This window comes from Lathamus discolor, chromosome 3, assembly GCF_037157495.1.
Source record: "Lathamus discolor isolate bLatDis1 chromosome 3, bLatDis1.hap1, whole genome shotgun sequence".
In the NCBI taxonomy this organism is placed as follows: Eukaryota; Metazoa; Chordata; class Aves; order Psittaciformes; family Psittacidae; genus Lathamus; species Lathamus discolor.
The window spans coordinates 49,367,030-49,386,474 of record NC_088886.1 but is presented as its reverse complement, the minus strand read 5'-3'; the positions used below and the strand labels follow the sequence as shown (position 1 = coordinate 49,386,474).

Genomic DNA, 19,445 nt, shown 5'->3' with positions numbered 1-19,445 from the left:
CTTTTAGCCATGGGAAGAATATGCAACATAAAGCTGACACTTAAAGGATTCTGGTATAGAAAGTTTACTTTGTGATGAAATAGTTTAGTCAAGTATGCAGATTTAACAATAATGTCCTGAGCATAATGCCTCACTGAAAGCAGAGAGGTGTATTAATGCCAGGGCGCTTAGAAGAGGAGGTTAGCAGATGTCCTGGTTGAAGCTTTTCAAAACAGACTGGTTAGAAAGCATACAGGCCCAGTGTCCCTAGGGCAGACACCACCTGTGCTGCTCCTTGGGGGGGGGAAAATATAATGACATCCACTTCTATTTCTAGTTTTGCTGGTTGCCTATGAGACATTTGTTATGGAAGAAATGAGCTTGGGTGGTTATTTGAACTGTAGAGAAGTAAGAACTCAAAGGGGGTTTTATTTGAAAGCTTCCATACAGAAGCAGGGAGAGAAGGTGGCTGATTTTGTTGATCAAGGAATAGTAGAGCTCTTAGTTTTGCCTCCCTCAGTGGTTATTGGGTGGAGGGTCCAAGGAGTGCCTCTTTGGTGAATCTGCTTGCAAATTTCTAGCTGCAAAGGAGCCAGAAGTCAGTAAGACATCAGAATCCTGTTAAACTGGTTTCTCCTGGTTTGAAATGTTAGGAAGGCTTGGAGTGTTGCTGTGCGAGGCTATCCTTGTCAATTGCATCAAGCTAATTTCAGCTAATTTCAAACCTGACATAAGCTGATACTATTCTTACAGCCTCTTACTCTGATTGCATGTGTCTTTAGTAACTCAAGAAAAATACTTGATAGACAACTCTGGAAACTGTACAGCAAACAGCATCAGTCATGCTACCTTCCCCTCCAGAAGGGCTCTTTTTAGCACTAGGAGAGGGCCCTGGCAGAAAGGCGAGCTTGCAGGACTGCAGCTTCCAATGCAGAGCAGTCTCTTCTGACCTAGTATTGGGGTAGCAGCTCAGAGTTTAGGCAACCCCATCCAGAAGCCACTCCTACTTGCTTCTAGTTTGCCAGCTACAGCATTGCACTGTAGAAAAACAGGAACATGTGTAGTGTTCTCTGGCTGTGCTTCCACAGCAAGTCTCTGATTTTTGGTCACACAACTGACATGGTCACCTCAACCATAGCTCTGTAGCTCACCAAATGCTGTAAAAGGTTGGCAAACCTTTCCCCTTCAAACCTTTCCTTCTAAGAGCAGCTGTTACCCTCCTCTTCTTTTAAGCACAGGAAGAGGAAGGGTAGTGGATTGACAGCTGCAGCATTGAATCGGGTCCTGTGAGAGCAGATGTCATTTCTCAGCTTTGCTGCAGTTCCCTGGGCAATCTTGAGCTTTTCCTGTGTCTTCGTTTCCCAACTCTAGACTGGGAGCGATATACTGTTTATGAATACTGTGTTTCCTCCATAGTCCTTTTTCTACTGAGTTACTTGAGTAGGAACTCAGTGTAAGTACAAAAGCATGACATCAGGTAGCCTCATGGGTTCAAAAGAGCTCTGGCCAGTACTGTCATTAAAGAAAAATTAACCAGTTTGGACATTCCCTCTTTTTTTTTTTTTTTTTTTTGGTGATTTTTACATTTGGTATTTCCTACGTTTCTGTGCCCATGTGGCACATTGTCTAGATTTCTAGTTCCTCAGCGTCTCTGTTGCTCTTCCCCCCCTAAGAAGGGGTCCTTACTTCAGGAATTGCTCCCTTTTGGAACAAAACCCAGGTTTCCAGGTTTTGAAGACTGAGTAACCTGCTAGACCTGTTGGGGTTTTTCTTCACAGACATCTGTTTCAGAGATAATTTTGGCTAGGAAACAAGGCAGGGAGGAGATGAAATTTGTGGATGGTTCTAAGTTTTACCAAGTCTCGTCAGTTTTTCTTACTTTAGGTCTCATGGGGCTGCTTCCATGGGGTGCTGTTTGGAAATATGAAATATTGCCTCCGAGCACTATTGTGGGAAAGATGATAATTGCCTATGAAAATCATAAAAAGAGTTACTTCCAAAAGGAGAATTGGAGTGAAAACCTCAGGCACTGGTCACATACACAGAGACAGATGACAGTAATTATATAGCTAAAGCATTTTGCATTGTCCTCACTGCAAATGTCCTCTCTAAATTATAGCAGTATGGGACAATGGGTTCTTTGTCTCAGGGCTCTTATCTGGCAATTACTCTGGTGGTTCACACATACTCCTGTGTTGACAGTTAGTCTTTAAGTAGATTTGATTTATCACTCACAATTTGAGTCTGGAGAAAATCCGACCTGAATAAATTTTCTGACCATGTCTTAAAATTAATGTCAGCCAATTAGTCCTTTGTGCAGGTTCAGTGAGATTTTCCATTTTCCCCACTATTTTAGTGCAATCTCTTACTTTCAACTAGATCTGGAAGTGGCAGCTCCACTATAACAGTTGGATCTGTCGATAGTCTCATCTCTCAAGAGCTAGCTTGTTCTTAGGGAATTTTAGTCCCTGTTTACTTTGTGCATTTAAAAATACACAGAATTGCTGCTGCAGAGTTCACAGCTACACTGGATACACAGCAATTGGTCTCCTGAGAGTGAAAGGAAAGATCAGCTAAGGGGAATGGGCAGCCTGGTGTTAGGAGGAAAACAGGCTGTTTTTCCTATTTCCTGTCTTTATTTACGTATTTTTTTTAAGCAAGACCCCATTTGCCAGGAAAAACCACAGCTTGTCCTGTCCCTGGAAAAAGACACACAGGTTGGTTGGTTGGTTTGGGGGATGTTTGCTGTTCAGTTGGTCACATTAATACCAGTTCTGTGCAGGCTGGGTGTCCTCTCTGACTAGGCTTTCTCCCTGCAGTGGTTTTTATGCATGTGAAGCTGTGCCAATGGTGTCTCTCATCTCTGTCAGCCAGCATTTCAACAGTGTCACGGCTGTGCTCTGTCTGGGTTGCATAGGACTCCTTCAGTGTGACTTCACTTGTAGAGCAAAGTCGGTTCTTTCTTGGGCACTGAATTCATCCCTTTGTGGCCTGATGTTTCTTCCTCAAACCATTCCTCTTCCAGCATCCCCCAGAATAGGATTTTACTCACCTGACAGTCTGGGGCTGAACCAGTCTCATTTGTCATAGGGATGAGGCATGTCCAACAAGTCTGGACTAAACTCCCCCAGGTTGTTAGAGATTTGTGATTCAGTTGTGGCTCCAGAGGTGGGTATGTCCTTCGGAAAGAAGATCCCTGTCCTTCAGTCCTTGTACCTTCTGTCAGTTCTGCTTAAGAGTGAAGTTTCCCTCAGAATTTGTTTGCTCAGTTTCCAGAGTCACAGCAAACATAATTTAAAGGAACAGCTTTCCCTTTACCCAGATAAGTTAGTACAAATATGCCCTGAATGTCCTTTGCACTGCTTGTGCCAAAGGCTTGATGACAGGGCATTGTTAAACTTCCCGTATAAATCTTTAACAACTGGGTGAAGCTCAGGTACAAATCTGCAAACTCAAAGAGTGGAAACAGCAAATGGTATTTGCTTACGCTTTAAAGGCGCACTGGCTGAGAAACTGCTCCTGCTTTACATGATTTACAGCCATTTGAGATGAAAAGACCTGAATGTTTATGACTATTTTTAGGTTGCCAGTTTTAAATTTCATGTGTGTTCACACACCTGGACACTGGGGTGGATATAGCAGAGCAAGCCTGGTTTTATTTTAAGGCTTTTTGGATCTGTTCATCCAAATGCCTGTTACAATTTTCTCCCTTGCAATATACGATTTCTTACTCAAGTTGTGCTTACATTTGCTGTTCTCTCCCATGGGGTTGCATGCTATTATTTGAATGTCCCTCTTCTGTGGGCAGCTTAGGGCCCAGCGCTTCAACGGAAGAGAAATAAGCCTGTAATGCTTGTGGATACCTCTGCAGTGCTATACTTAGGAGAGAACTCTTCCCTCATCCTTGGATAACTCACTTGGTATTTTTAAGCCTGCAGTTTAAATGACTGTTACAAACAGCATCACTGCTCAATTTGATGGTAGTCTTTCCTTTGATTTCTGAAGTTCACTGAACTTACCAAGTAAGTGCCTTGCTCATATCAAAATATTTTAATTAGTCACGACATTATGCTATTCCTTTTAAAATGGAGCTGTATGCCCAGCCTCCAGCCTACTCCATGGAAGACCAAATGTTGCTTGAGTAAAGCTTTGGTTAATTTGAGGTCAGTCATCATGTGCCAGTGTCCCTTTATATCAGGTGTGGGCCTGAAATGGGTGTAGAGGGCTGTCAACAATTAATCCTATAATAATTAATCAAAGCCACCATCAGACCTATGCAATCCTGGTCTGTGAGCTAGCAGGACATGGGAATGAGAGATACACTGGAATTTGGCTTCCCCTCTGTCGCAAGATTCACTAACCTTGTGCTTCAGACTCGCTTATCTGAGCTCCCTGTCACTGGCAGAGTACATGAAGCAAAGGCCTCCAGTTTTATTGCATTTTCCAGTTATTAAATTGCTTCAGTGACTCCTTCCCAGTGTCGCTATTTTGAGAGCTAAATAAATCCTGCTTCTACAATCCCCTTTTTGTATGTAAATCTCACCACCTCTCTTCTTTTGCTTCCCATAGGTTGTGCCATTCATTTAGTTACAAAAATATAGTTTGTTGGGTTGTTTTTGTGTTCCAAATAGGCAAAGTAAATGGAAAAATGGTATAATGTGTGTCATAGGCAGGCTGCTTAATGGATGCTGTCTCTCACAGGGTAAGGAAGATTTCCTGTGACAAACCCACTACTTGCCATGGAGTGTCAGCAGTACTTATGGGTCCACTATGGGGTGATGTTGCCGTTTGGGTTGAGGGAGTATTATTTTGATTTTGCCCTATTCTTTCCATAAGGAGAGGAAATAATTTGTAAAAGGCTATTGCTTACTGGAAAAGAAACACCGGCAGCACCATTCTGTGCTTACTCTTTCTGAGGGAAATAAGAAATAACTTCACTGGATTAAATAGCGTATGAAATGGTACAAATGCAAAGAGTACCTGCTCGTCTTACCTGTTGCTCTTACAGCTGGTACGGATATGGTGCTGGTTTTAAATGTGCTCTAAATTCCTTAACTAGAATTGGAATGGAAAGAAAATGGCAGAATTTTCCTTGTCCAATGAACCCTCTTTCCCAAAGAGCTCTGCCACTACCATTTGCATTATTATTGTTATTCTGTCTTTTTCGTGTTTCGGTTTGGTTTTGGTTCTTTTCCCCTGACAGAGCAGGCTTTCAGTCAGACCCCAGCTCTATAGGATTCGTATTCTGCACAGATTATACCATATTCCGTCACAGAATCCCTAATGTCTGAAAAGCAGCCCAAGGTGTTCTACCTGAAAATTTGCAGAACTGCATAATTTCTTTCTCATATGGCCTGACTCTACAGAAGACCTCTTGATTTTAACTACAGCTGCCTGACAGCAGCTGCTGCACTGTATAGCACAACACAAATGCTGAATTACCCGAGCTGGGCTTGCCTTTCTAATAGTGTCAGGAATCAATGGAATCAGGCTTGAACATTTTGCACTGATTATTTTTAATGGACTAGGTATCACTCATTAAATGTAACCTCTATTGGTTTCCTACTGGCTTATTTTCACATATGCTCATAAGCACTAGCTTCTGAATTCTTTTACTTAGCCTTCATTTGCAGCTATTGCTATATGTTTCCTAAGAGATGGCACCCACAATTGAACATGGTCCTCAAAATGCAAATGCTCCATTGTTCAGTATTCTGTCATTATATTATCTTCTGCATTATTTTTATATCCTCTTATTAATGCACCCACACAGCCCATTTGCATTTTTTAACCTTTTTAAAAACGTTTTCATTACAACAATCAGATCTAAGGGCAATGAAGTAAGCGTGGAACAATAGAAGTGAAGAGCTTGATTCTCCTCAGACCTATACCCATTTTAAACTTCACTGGTGACACTGATTTTGATTTACACCAAAAGCAAAGAAGGAGGATCAAGCCTTGCAGGTCTGCACTGAGACATCCATTTTTCATAGTTAGCAAGGAATAGTTTTGCAATACAGTTGCAGCACATAACATGTTGTATGGAAAAAAAACCACTTCTTTTATAGGAAGGAGGTTTTTTTTGCAGATACAAGTCTGTGGTATGTATGAAGAGCAGTGAGGGAGGCCTGGGTGCTGGCAGTGGTCATGCAGAGGAAACACTGCAGGGTCCTCATATGTTGACTGTGTGGCTGTCCTGCACAGGCACTGGGGTTCACTCGGGTTAACCTCAACATGACTAAGCAGTGCATTCCTCATTGTGGGAGTAGTTTTATCCATTGTATGCTGTTACCTTCTGCACACCCATGTCTAATTCCTGCCCTGGGTAGCAGGCCAAGGCAGTGCACCCCAGCTGTCTGCAGGGGAAGGTGGGAGCTTGGCTGGGGAGGAGATGATGGTAAGGAGAGATGAGAGGTGGCCAGAGGCATAGCCACTCTGCCATGTGCATGCTGCCAATGTAAAGCAGCAAACTGTTGCCACCACAGCAAGCCACATCTGGGACTTCCCACACTAAGAAAAGATGGACAACCAGTTTTAAGGTGCAGCTGGGCAAGGTGATTTCTGCTGAACAAACGAGCATTTATGTGTTGTCTGGCTGCAGAAGTGTGACTCAGAACAGCACTTGAGTAACACTGCTGTCAGCCTGGGAGCTGAAAAAAGGTGAAGAAATCCACAAAGCAATCGTTCATGTCTGGCTTTCTGGCAGACTGCACCTTAGCAGCTTGTTAGTGCCTCCCCTCCTCAATTGCTTCTGTTTTACTTGACTCTGGATTTTCTCCAGGAGTCACTGTTAAAAGTTACTATCTGGTGGATATCAATGTCATGGTCTCTGAAGGGACTTTCCCTCACATTGAGTATTGTTTGATTCGAGGTAAGGCAGAGAGCTACAAATGCCCTCAGGCTTCTCCGGTGTGTCTCAGTTAAAGCAACACTAGCCTAGTTAGGCAGGGTTCGTAAACATGGGGTGTGGGTTTATGATACAGCTAATTTGATCTAATGTCAGCTGCCAGTCACCGAGGTGAGGCTGCTCCTCCTGTCAACAGCTTCAAGCTCCTGCTCCAGATCATGCTGCTTGTTTGACTCCTGCTGATGCAGTCCAGGACAATGACCCAGCAGAAAACTTCACTTCCTTTTTTTCTCCTGGACTCATTTCTGCCAGGCTGACATCCTCTGATGGCTTGCCAAGGTGAGATGAGCACCAGTGCTGGCACAAGAAGGGATACAGGGTTGCTCAAGAGAGAGGGAAGATGGTAATTAGTAATACAGAAGCATTAAAACATTTGGTTGATTGGCTGTAAATCCACACATTTGCAACTCGCTATTTGGCTTGCACAGATGGACTACAACTGCCATCAGATGAGGAGACTTTTCTTCCTCCTTTTTCATCACTAGCAAGATCTGTTCGTAGGACTGTTGTTTTCATTTTCTTGGGTCACTTCAAAGACAAGAAGCATTAATGGCAGCAGTGGAAACACAGTAGAGAAGAGGGGAAAGTGAAAGAAGCAGATAGGAAAGGTCATCTGTCAGCAGCAGCAGCACAACATTAGATCATTATCACAAGGTAGTCCTGAAATCATTGGCTTGGCTACTCCCAACACTTCAGGTGCTGCCTCGAAGCTAGGGCACACCTGGAAAAAGGTGTGATGCCATCCTCTTCTTCCTCAGCTGGGACCCCAGGCTCATACTCTTCCCTCTGTCCTTATGCCTAACTCTCCCCATTGAGCTCATTGACTGGAGCTGCTGGCGTAGTTTGGCCCTGTCAACACCTCCACAGATGCTGCTGGGACTCAACCTGCCTGTATGAGCATGTTATTCCTGTACCACTGCATGGGGACTCCTGTGCTAGTCCATTTCTTCATCCAAAACCAGCACATTGATGGATTGTAGGTGCCTGTAGCCAGAAGAGGAATATACTGGATTATCACAGCACTGTCACCTGCTGGTTATAGCTATTTTCTGAGATTTTGTGGCAAACTTTACCAGAGCTTAGGAGCACTCTGAGTGGAAGTGCCGGGAGTCTGCATGCTAGGACCAGAGGAACTTTCCCCTCCTCAAAACAAGGGGACAGGAAGACCAAGAAATAAGACAGCATGCTGAACTGCGTGACCATTAGAAACAACACCAGTTCTACAGTGCTGTCAATCCATGCAGGTAGAAGTATGCTGCTTAATTACTATGATAATTTAAGTCTTTCCCTAGTGCTTGTCCAGCTCACATGGAACCTCCCCTTATATGCAAAACAGGTTTGCTATTTAAATGTCTGCTTGTGTATACATGCCGGCTGCTAGCTTTTCCTGGGATCCAGGGCAGCTGACATTGCTGCCAATATAAATTATTTTGCAGGTTGGAGACTAGTTGGCAAGAGTGTGGTGAGCTTCCCTTTTATCTAATCCAGTAGGAGTGCTTTTTGCGTTTGTTGTTTGGGTTGTGATTTTTTTCCCTGTGACGTGGCTTCCAGGAGACACAGAGTGAAAGAGGTATTTATTTTTCTTTTTTTTTTTTTTTTCTTCTTTAAGAAAAAAACCAGCAACTTTTCCATAACAGTGGGCAGTGCTAGGAACTAGAAAGGTAAATACAACATCTTGTAGGTTCAAGTAGGAGTGCAGTTTGTGTATTCCTCCACCAAACCTGTGCTGCTTCATGTAATTCCTCTCTAGTGCTAAGAAAACCTGCACTTAAAGGTACAGGAGCTCGTGCCAGGCTGAGCCATGAGCCAAAAGCAGAACTTGATTGATTAGGAAAGCGTGTAATGGGGAGGCTGAAAATCCCCTTGTCAAGTGTGGTACAAAGTTTTTACCACAAGAAACACTTTCTGTTTCTAGTGTGGTTAAAAAGTTTAATCCCGTTGGCTGACAGATTAAAGTAATTCCAGTTCTGTGCCTCTTCACTTTTGAAATCTGAACATTTTAATTTGTTTATTGTTCTCACTGATAACTCTTCTTTCAGACTTTATACAGAAGGTGATTTATTGGACTAAATAAATACGTGTGCTGTCCGGCTTGGTAAGAAATCTCATAGCCTAGATTTAGTGTAGGATCTGCTCTAGGGGCACAAGAAAGCTGCAAATGGAGCACTGTGATGCTGGGCTTTGGCAGAAACAAGCACAATCATGCTGTTTGGCTAGGAGGAAAGGCTTGCACACAGGAATATGCTGTGTAGCAAGTATTCTAGAAGAAAATTGGGCCTGCTCTTTCTTAGTCCTGTACAACTGGAATGTGGCTACTCCTGCCTCTCTCCCTCCAGCAGTATCCCAATGGAAATGTCTTCATTTCTTTCAGAGAAACAAGAAATGTATTTCAGCATAGCACTTTAGTTGACTTTTATAAGTCTGGAAAGGATCAGGTCTGATGTGGAGTAGAGAACTGTTGGACCTGGATTCTTGTGCTTGCTTTGAAAAGCGGGATTTTAGTTGGGTTTTGCACTTGACTTCGTTGGGCATTTTGTTTATATTTTCCCTCCTAAAGCTCCCTGAATGGACTGGTTTGTTCTTTTGGTATCTACCTGAATTCCTTCAGGAACAAGCTGCCTTCTGCACAGAACACTCTGATGGGGACCAAGGGATTAAGTTCAGCATATTACCTCAAGGGGTAACGGGTTAAAACTTAGATAGGGGAAGTTTAGATTGGATATAAGGAGGAAGTTCTTTCCTGTGAGGGCGATGAGGCACTGGAATCGGTTGCCCAGGGAGGTTGTGAGTGCTCCATCCCTGGCAGTGTTCAAGGCCAGGTTGGAAGAAGCCTTGGGTGGGATGGTTTAGTGTGAGGTGTCCCTGTCCATGGCAGGGGGGTTGGAACTAGATGATCTTGAGGTCCTTTCCAACCCTAACTATTCTATGATTCTATTTCTGCTCGGTTTCTTTCTTTGTTTTTACAGACATACTGTCATTTCAGCTTGGATCTGAACATGTTGAGGGCTGAGGCCAGGGGAAATGTTATCCTTTTTAGTCACTTTTTTTTTGGAGAGGGCAAATAAACATGCAAGGGCTCATCCTGCTCTTTAGACAAGTCCATGTGCGCTTCCCTGAAGGACAGAAGTGGAAGGAACAAGTACCCTCTCCTGGTGTCTGCCAGCACCCAGCCTTTACGCAGCTTGGGCTCCTTCCACGCATAAGATACATCACAGATCCATTTGTTGACAGCTGTTATTGCTTTTGACTCTTCTGGTGTGCTGGAGACAGTCTCTGCTTTGGAAATCGTTACAGCCGTATAACTTGTAAACTATGAGTAATGGTTTCCTCCAATTTAACTCCCCCCTTCTCTTATGTGTTTCCTCGTGTCTGCCCAGCTCAGAGGTGAGGTACTGGATCTCAGTGCAGCAGCTTCCCTGGTGTCCTGGAAAGGAACTGCAGGTAGAGGTCAGCCTCCCCGAACAGGACACTTCACAGGGATAAACCTGGCAAATAAATGCAGCACTCCAGTAAATACCAAAGTGCGGAAGGGAATACTGGCTCAGTGGTTACCTGATAAACTTCCCTTTCCCTCACTAGCATCCCTGTCATCTGGAAAGAGGTCACCAGCTACCTCTTTTTCTCCTAGGAAAGAATTACACATCAACTCTGCTTCCCTTTTCTCACCCTTTTACTTCATGCAAAAGCACAGCTAACTCCAAGGTGACGGAATTGGTACTGGTCTGAGCAGTTTGTGTGCTGCTCTCCAGTCTCCTGCTTGTATTTTGGGCCTTTGTGTTCCCACAAGTTTGTGGGTTTTTCCAGTTAAACCTCTTGGTCTTTCAGAATATATTGCTGTGGCCTACAAACTTTGCCTTGCCAATGTCCTTAGATTGTGCTGTCTGCAACACTGCTACCTTCTTCCTTGCAAGCCACCCACTGCTATTTCAGTAGGGTTTAGGAGCAAAGTAGCCTATGCATCCCTTGGCAGTTAAACCTCAGAGGGACTGGTGTGTATGATATGAATTCCTGCAGTGCTAGAGTATGAGCTTTTGAACACTCTTCATGTGGCTGTCCTGTCGATGATTTGCTAATCTTACTTCTCTTTTATTCAGGAGGGTGTAGCTAGTGGTTTTGGCTTTGAAAATGGTTAGAGGTCAAGAGAAAAACAGATTCCTTCCAGTTGGCTGGAGAAGTAATTAAAGCAGTGCTATTTATTTTTAAATAAGTATATTAAGAACTTCAAGCTTATTTAAAGATTCTGCATGTTTGATTCTGTGTGAAAATCAAACTGTTGTGACTCGATCTCTACTTGAGGATCCACAAGGGAGAAGGTAAAAGCAGCTGACTACTGACTTGAAGGGTGTTTCAAAAAGTATGGAAGTGTTTTTCTGCAGATGGGTACAGTGTGCCTGTGTATATATACGCATACAGACATAATATCCACATTGTGTGTAGGGAGTATATATTCAAATGTGTGTATGCACACAGTATGCACACATACTCAACATGTATCCCCCTGTTTAGTCTTCAAATAGATGGAAGTAACTTGATTTTATTATTTTCCTCAATTATAGTTGCAGGTGCTGTGTCCAGGACCCTCGGGCTTGTTTCTATGGCAGTTATTCCCAGCCTTTTAACATCGCACCTTCCTCAAAACCCATTTGGCCATATGAGGAAGAGAAGTGTTGCAATACCCACACAGAGCATCTCACAGAGCTCAGTGAACTAAGGACTAAGAGCATGGGCAGAGATGTCCACAGATGATAGGCTCGTATGGGAGGGACTCGGGTGCAGTACATTGCAGAACAGCCTCCCATGGCACTGGTTTCTTATCTTTGCACTGGGGACTTCGTGTGGCAGCCTAGATCTCCATCCTCCCCTTGTTTCTGCTTTCCTTTCTTTTCCTCTCCCCTTGCCCTGCCCTCAAGCAGGATGGCAGTATGGGAATGGCATCATGAGCAGGAATGCCAGAGAACCTGTGCTGCACTAGGCAGGCTGACTAATATCCCTTTAAATAATCTCCCTTTAAATAGTCTGGAAGCACTCTAGTGCGTTTCTGTTTCAGGAGCCATGAGAACACAGCCATGACTGTGGTCTGTATAAATAGCCAGATCCATGCTGGTAAGTACTGAACAGCGCAGTTATTTGTTCTAGGAGGGTCTTCCTATTTTTTTCATGTTGCTGCATGGATAGCTGTGATCAAATTCTGGTAACGGTTCTGTATAGTAGTGGTGCTGCTGCCTTTTCTCAGACTGCCATTTCATCAGCAACAGTAAGGAGGAAACAGCTACTCTTTGGAGACAGATTTCTGTCTCCTGCGGCTTTTCCTACATCTCCTTTGTCTCCTGTACAGCTGCCTTTAGCTAAGACAGTGCAGTTCAAATCCTCTTGATCAGTGCTGTGAGTTAGAGAAATCTTACTGATATTTATAGCATCTGGAAGGCGAAGACAAGGGATGTTTGAATACTCGCTGCCTAGCTATGGATCTGGGTAGAGCATAATGTGATGGTCCTGTCTGAGGAGGATTAATTCAGCTTATCTGTGCTGTCCTAACTCAGTAATCAGCAATGCAAAAAAACCCAAAACAAACACACACAAAACCACAAAACAAACTGTTAACCAAGTTTGTGTTAGTTATGCTGGCTAATATAATCTTTTCTAAGATGGAATAGCACAAACTATTCTCCAGGTAGGTATGTGCACTCTGCAGCTGCATAAGCAGTTGTCAGGTTGCCTCTATCTGGTCCTGGATTATCAAGACAGCTTTCAAAAACATAAGTATCTGATACCTGGCCAATAGCCGCTACAGAGCTTTCCAAGATTTAGGTAAATACGAGAATCCTCAACAAAGAGCGCAGCAAGTCTTGCCTCAGCTGAGGTAGGAGGCATTTGAATTTCTTACTCATAGTGTATTGTCATCTTCTCCCTGCCATCCTACCCACTCAATGCGTCAGAGATCTAATATTTTTTTTCCCCTATCCCCGCTGAGCAGTGGATATTCAGGCCTTCATCTTCTGGTATGTCGTGTCAGAGATCCTTCCCCCTGCAGCTCAGACATAGTTCCCCTGAGACAGTGGGGTTCTATCAGGGTAGGAGAGGCTTGGTGCAAGAGGATAGAGGGCTGAGTAGGTCTGAGGAAGAGAGGCTGTGTGGGGGTATAGCACAGACCACTTACATAGAGGTAGCTTCCCTAAATGCTTCTTCATGTTTAACTTCCTCCCTAATGTTGCTTTTAACTCACTGTACAGATGACAAGGAATGGGACACCATTCAGACGATTCTTTAATCTTATAGGGGAAAGGATGTTCTCTTTCTTTTTTTATGCTTAGTGGTTACTATCCTCAAATAGGGACACAGTGGAGGCCAGGGATTGCCTCAGTGTGTCATTGAGATGGGCTTTTAAGCTCCTGTTTGGCAAAGCAGAAGTTCTGTGCTGGGTTTTGGAAACACAATCAACAAAGACAGTAATGGTCTTCTGAGGGAAAATACTATAATGTTTAATTATCAACAGTTTGCTGAATTGCAAACCAAATCCACAAAAATCCCAGCCCATGGATTTAATTAAAAAGAAACAACAAACCATAGGCTGCTTTTCATTAACTGTTTTTACTGTACTTGCATCACTCCGGTAAGATCAGCCAGGCTGCTCCTGGGGTAAGATTGGTCTGTGTTGCCAGTATGCAACATGTGGGTTCTCTCTGGAAAAGCACAAGAAAAAGACAAAGCTGAAAGCAGAAGATGTGTTTCAATGCAGGACAGGTCCCGCTGAGCAGGGAGGGCAAAAAGCAGTGAAATCTGTCCCGTTTTCCTGTGTTAAGTGTGGGTCAAATGCACTGTGTTTTCTCTTCTTCCCCCTAGCACGATGGCTTCATTTCCTGTCTTGAAGCAAGAGACGTTGTTCCGGAATGGTACCTGGAGCTATCGGATTCCAGCTCTGCTCTACCTGCCGCGGTTCAGCATCATCCTGGCGTTCGCTGAGGAGCGGGAGGATGTGGTGGATGAACATGCCAAGCTAATAGCAATGCGCAGAGGCACATATGACCCAACCACACACCATGTGCAGGTACCAGCATGGGGAGGAAAGGGAGGAGGCTGCTCACCTGTACTGCTCACTTGTCCCCGCATGAGTTGAATGCTTGCCCTCTTGCTGTGGGAGAGGGCAGCTTTTCATTCTCCCCAATTACATGAGACAAATCTGCTTGTAAGTAATGCATGTGTCATTATTTAGATTAGATATAAGGAAGAAGTTGATTATTGTGAGGGTCTTAAAGCAGTGGAACAGATTGCCCAGAGAAGCCCCATACCTGGCAGTGTTCAAGGCCAGGTTGGATGGGGCTTTGAGCAACCTGGTCTAGTGGAAGGTGACCCTGCCCATAGCAGAGGGGGTGGGACCAGATGGTCTTCAAGGATCCTTCCAACCCAAACCATTCTGTGATTCTGTGTGATTATAACTGCTGGGGTTTGACCCACCATTGCAGAGCTTGGGAAGCAAATGGAGAGATGGGACAAAAGCCCTGTTGCAACAGCAAAGATGTGGAGGAGAGGCAGAAATGGGGAATGCTACAGGGATGGGGAGGAGTGAATTAGCTTTTTTTTAATATTTATTTAATTAATTTTCTTAGGACTAATTTCTGGTTTAAAAACCAATTCAGAACAGCTAATCACCCCACACAGAAGTGTTTGGTTTGTCTGTGACAGTGAATTGGCTACCTTATTAATCAATTAGTTATTACTAACAGTTATCTTCCTGGGTGACTGGAGGTGGTGGATACTCTATTTATAATGTTTTTTTTTTTTGCATTTGCAAATGCATTGATGTCTTGAGGGAAAAAAAAGTCATTATATTTTTCTATTCCGATCCTTTCTGGTGACTGGTTATCATAGACTATAGACTCTCTTAAGAGCTGGGATCTGCCTAGCAGGAGCGGCTTCTGAGTGCACCTGCAGTGTCATACCATTCAGGTAACATCTTGTGTAACCCCGTGTAATTCAGTTAGGTAGGGCTTAGTTGGTTTTAAACTCAGTAATTTGTGTTCACATGCTAGAATTTCTTAAAATGGAAATAATAAATATTCCCAAAAAGTTAATACTGGTGGAATAGACAAAGACAAGACACGACCGAAAAGGGCAATGAGCAAGTCAGAAAAGCCAATTAATATAAGCTTACTGGAAAATAATGCTGCTTTTACTAAGCCAACAACACGATGTAGGAATAATTTTCTAATTGCAATGTTAGTGTCAGAAATGTGATTGTGTTTTGTGCTATTCATTTAAAGACAGACGGGGTTTGGAGGGTTGTTACACCTGCTTGGTGACCTATTTTCTGTGTCGGACGACTCAGGGTCCAAGTTTCCACACCAGAGCGTGTAAAGCCATACAATCTGCTCTAGTGAGGTGCCTCAGTGTGGGCTGGCAAGCTCATTCACACAAATGGAGGAATAGGAGCCTGAACGGAAAGGAATTTCTCAGCACCTACTTGAAAAGGGCGCAGTTACCTAGCTGACTTCCTAAAAAACGCTGACAGCACAGTGTCTGTACACTTTGACCACTGGGCATGTCTGTGTGTCAGACATGAGCTGCAATGAGATTTCAGCTCTTCAGTAATAATGAAAATGGACATAACCCACCTGTTTGGTGAGGCGCACATGCATTGTGTCATCCAAACGATTTTCACTTATGTCTGGCACTGCCAGTGTACTGTCTTCCCATTTCTTGCTCTATCCACTAACTTCCCTTCTGTTCTCTTCATGCTCTTCTGCAATTTTTATCCAGCCATCTTTACACTGAAACATGGACCTGTTTGTAATGGTATGTTTCATTCTTGTCTCCCTTCACACGGGGCCTGTCAGTGGAGTAGCATGGAGACCATTGTCAGCGCGCAACTGAAAGACCACCGGTCTATGAACCCCTGTCCTGTTTATGATGAGGTCTCAGGGAAACTGATCCTGTTCTTCATAGCTGTCCCAGGAAAGATCTCTGAGCAGCATCAGCTCAGGACAAAGATCAACCTGGTACGTCTCTGCTATGTCACCAGCATGGACCAAGGGCAGACCTGGAGCGCTGCGCAGGATGTCACGAACAATACCATTAGCACTGAGTACAAGAACTGGGCCACTTTTGCAGTGGGGCCAGGTCATGGATTACAATTGCTAAACAAGGCCCGGAGCCTTGTGATTCCTGCCTATGCCTATCGTATCTTGCACCCTAAGCAACACCCCACCCCTCATGCCTTCTGCTTCATCAGCTCTGATCATGGGACAACGTGGGAGATGGGGAACTTTGTTGGGGAGGAGAGTGCAGTGGAGTGCCAGGTCGCAGAGGTGAATACCTGTGGCAGGAAGGTCCTCTACTGCAATGCAAGGAGCAGCAGGGGAGCCAGAATCCAGGCTGTCAGCTACAACCACGGGGTGGACTTTGAGGGAGGCCAGCGGATAGAAATGCTGGTAGAACCTCCTTCTGGTTGTCACGGAAGTGTAACTGCCTTCCCACCTCCCTCTGATGCCAGATGCCAAGACAGTTGGTTGCTCTACACTCATCCTACAGACCCAAAGGGTCGAAGAGATTTGGGAGTTTACCTCAACAAAAGCCCTTTAAATCCAGCACACTGGACAAAACCAAGCATCCTCTTCAAGGGCCTGTGTGCTTATTCAGATCTGCAGTACATGGGGGTTGGGCCAGATGGCTCACCCTTGTTCTCCTGCCTCTTTGAATACGGAACCCACCAACAATGTGAAGAGATAATCTTTGTAATGTTCACTCTGAAGCAAGCCTTTCCGTTAGAGTGCTGAGGCTTGAGCCTTTCCATCATCAACCCTCTGAAAAACACGTTTGCTGATAATTCTTTCACTGTTACTTGTCATCTTTCAGCAAAAGTTTTTTTCTGCTCCTCCTGCACCCTTATTTTGGCGTTGGCTTGTGTCATCTGTGGATTACAAAGTCTATTAAACATAGTAAAAATGAATATGTGTTTGGTTTTGTTTTCTGTTGCCTGTTCTAGCTTCTTGCCTTCCCCTTTGGCTGCTATCTTAAGCATCACGCGCTCAAAACAAGCATGACCTTTGTATAGGTCCTCTTGCCTTGAGGCCTCTGATAGACTTGATTAGGGACAGCATAGGGCCTATGTGGGAACAGATGGCAGTGATTTTATGTGAGCTGAATTCAGAAAGTTTGGAGAAAGTGTTAGTGAGGACCCTGGGCTGACTGCCCTATGGCTGCAGTTCCCTTCTTCAGAAAAGTGCTTTGTTAGGTGTGATGCTTCTTGCAGTCAGCGCAGGACTTGCTGGTAACTCTAGATTTCAGGGCTTGCTGTCTTCATTTCAGCAGGGCCATGGGATGCCTTGTGCTCAGGATGTTCCTTGCTCACTTCTGCAGTGGGTTTGGGTTTGCCTTGCTGAATGGTCCCCCAGGGACTTCTGTCTTACTTAGCTTTCTCCTTACTTCCCATGCAGTACAGTCTTCCTTATTTGCCCTTTTGCTTACGCTGCACTGAGAAGCTGGTTTCTCATGTAAGAAAACTTGTGCTCCAGCTGCTCCCTCTTCCTGGGCAGTGACCGTAGGACCCACGTAGGACAGGAGGCTGTGGTTTGGGACGCTACTGTGTTTGGAGATGGGGCAAGTGGCAGAAATGGCATTTTGCCTGTATCAGAACTGCAGGATCAGGACAGGGCTGCAGAGGGAGCTCCCAATTTGTAATCAGGAGGGGAAATACTTGTTGGTCTTTAGAACACAAGTGCTATGATCCACACAGTAACTGCTCTTATTGCTGGCAACCCAATGTCTTGCAGGCATAGCTGCTATTATTTTACAGAGTATTATTGGCATGTGAGGCAGTGTGACAAACAAGTAACATTGCCCCACTTCCAGCAAATTGGAAAGGCAATTTTCGTGTCTTTGGTGCCAGAGGATGGGGACCTGACCAAGCCCAGAGCAGCACGAAAGTGCTGAAGCTTTAAGGCTTTCCAACACAGACAGATTTTCAGCAGGTGTCTGAAGGACACAGCCCCAGTTGTGGTGAGAGAGACGATTCTGTGGCTATGGTGTGATTTGAAAGGAGGCATTATGCACTGAGTAGACAAGGGGAGTGACCAGAAATGAAAAGGTACCAAGGGAGACATGTCAGAGCAGATGGGCCGAGAAAGCTTTACCCATGCCTCTGGACAAAATCCTGCTCTATGAACCAGACTGTGCTTGTTTGCTGTGTGCTGTGTTTGTGTGTGTGCACATGTAGAATGGCTCCAAGGAAAATATGTTTGTTTTGCCCTATTGGTGGAGAAAAATACCTGCTTTCCAGAGAACACTCAGAACATGTCCATCCTTGGGGAACGCTAGCAGTTCCAACAGGATACGAGCACTCATAGTGCTCATATCTGTGAGTCTCTGCTAGACCTGTGTCCCCACTCTTGCCTTTTACTGCTGACAGCTTTCAGGGATAGTGGGAGAGGGGACTTTGATTTTTCTCATCTAGATTAGTTTCAGGGCACCTGGAGACTGCAGGTACCAAGGGAGTGAAGAGAACTCATGGCCTTCACAATGCACCTGTAATTTGCCAAGCCTTTCTCAAGCAGCAGGTGAGTAACCTGCTGGGCTGGAGTAGCACACGATGGCCCAGCTAACCAGTACTTTGTGGGTGTTACTCACGTGCTCTTTAGATGTAGGCCAGAGTCTAAGTACACCTTTGTGGCCAATATCCTGTTGGCTAACGAGGAAATGTTGTATTTAGACTTCAGCAAAGCTAACTGCTATCCTACAGACTTCCCTTGTCAGGCATACTATGAAATTCTTTTGTTTGGTGACATGAAAACACATATTTGAGAACTTCTCATCTGACAGTGCACAGGCTGGGTATATAGGCGGTGGTTGGGTGGCCACTGTGCATCTTGAATGATGCTACAGACAGTATTTACCCACTGATTTTGTGCAGGCTGGTGAGTTTGCAGCCAGCTGGTACAATACTACCTAGGCATCTGTAGCAAACCCAATTTAGATAAAGTATTTATTGCAATGTCTGAGAGACAGTCTGGAATAATACCCTAATGTGGAGGGAAACAATGTTTGCTTCGTCCATAGACTGCCAGAGATGCAGTTTTTGATTATCCAGCATCAAAATGTGTTGCAGTTCTTTGTCTCTGGCCTCATTCTCTCAAGTAAGTTTAATGGAAATACTGCTGCTGGTGCAGTTATCTAAAAGCTTCTGTTGAGTTGGATTTGTTTGACTGATGTACCTGTTACTCTTTTGTTTCACAAGTGTAGCTCTTACATGGTGCTTTGTCCTGGCTGTGGGATGACAGTGTGGTCTATTTGAAGCACATCCTGTTCCTTGTGGAAATGGTTGGGCTGTGCTGGCTACATATATAGTATCACCTGGCATGTTAATGGTGCAGGCTGAACACTGCACTCCCCCTCTATGATAAACGCTTAGCTGTCCTCTATACAACTCCTCTAATCTCTCCTTTCTCAGATCCACTCACCAGCCTTCTCTGACACAGGCATGAATGGAAAGAAGAAGAATGCTTATCTCCTGCAGAACAGCCTCTTGTCCCTGTGTGGGACAGAAGTTGTCGCAGTCCTTTGGAAACCA

At 44.4% G+C, this 19,445-nt stretch overlaps 2 protein-coding genes across 9 annotated transcripts in view; one reads left to right on the top strand and one right to left on the bottom strand.

Annotated features, from left to right (window-relative positions):
* NGEF (neuronal guanine nucleotide exchange factor) overlaps positions 1-3,271 on the bottom strand; it is a 51,362-nt gene extending 48,091 nt beyond the window's left edge. For both annotated transcript variants that reach the window (XM_065675082.1, XM_065675083.1), the window contains exon 1: positions 3,032-3,271. The gene's annotated coding sequence lies outside the window, so the exon portion shown is untranslated. The remainder of the gene's footprint in view (positions 1-3,031) is intronic.
* Positions 1-16,829, top strand: part of NEU2 (neuraminidase 2) — a 37,471-nt gene extending 20,642 nt beyond the window's left edge. For 2 of the 7 annotated variants that reach the window (XM_065675090.1, XM_065675085.1), the window contains exons 2-3: positions 13,727-13,931; positions 15,718-16,829. In XM_065675090.1, coding sequence (XP_065531162.1) covers positions 13,731-13,931; positions 15,718-16,656 — 1,140 coding nt within the window. In that variant the 5' untranslated portion in view covers positions 13,727-13,730 and the 3' untranslated portion in view covers positions 16,657-16,829. The other 5 variants (XM_065675091.1, XM_065675092.1, XM_065675086.1 and 2 more) reach the window with 5 other exon arrangements.
* The last annotated feature ends 2,616 nt before the right edge of the window (positions 16,830-19,445 follow it).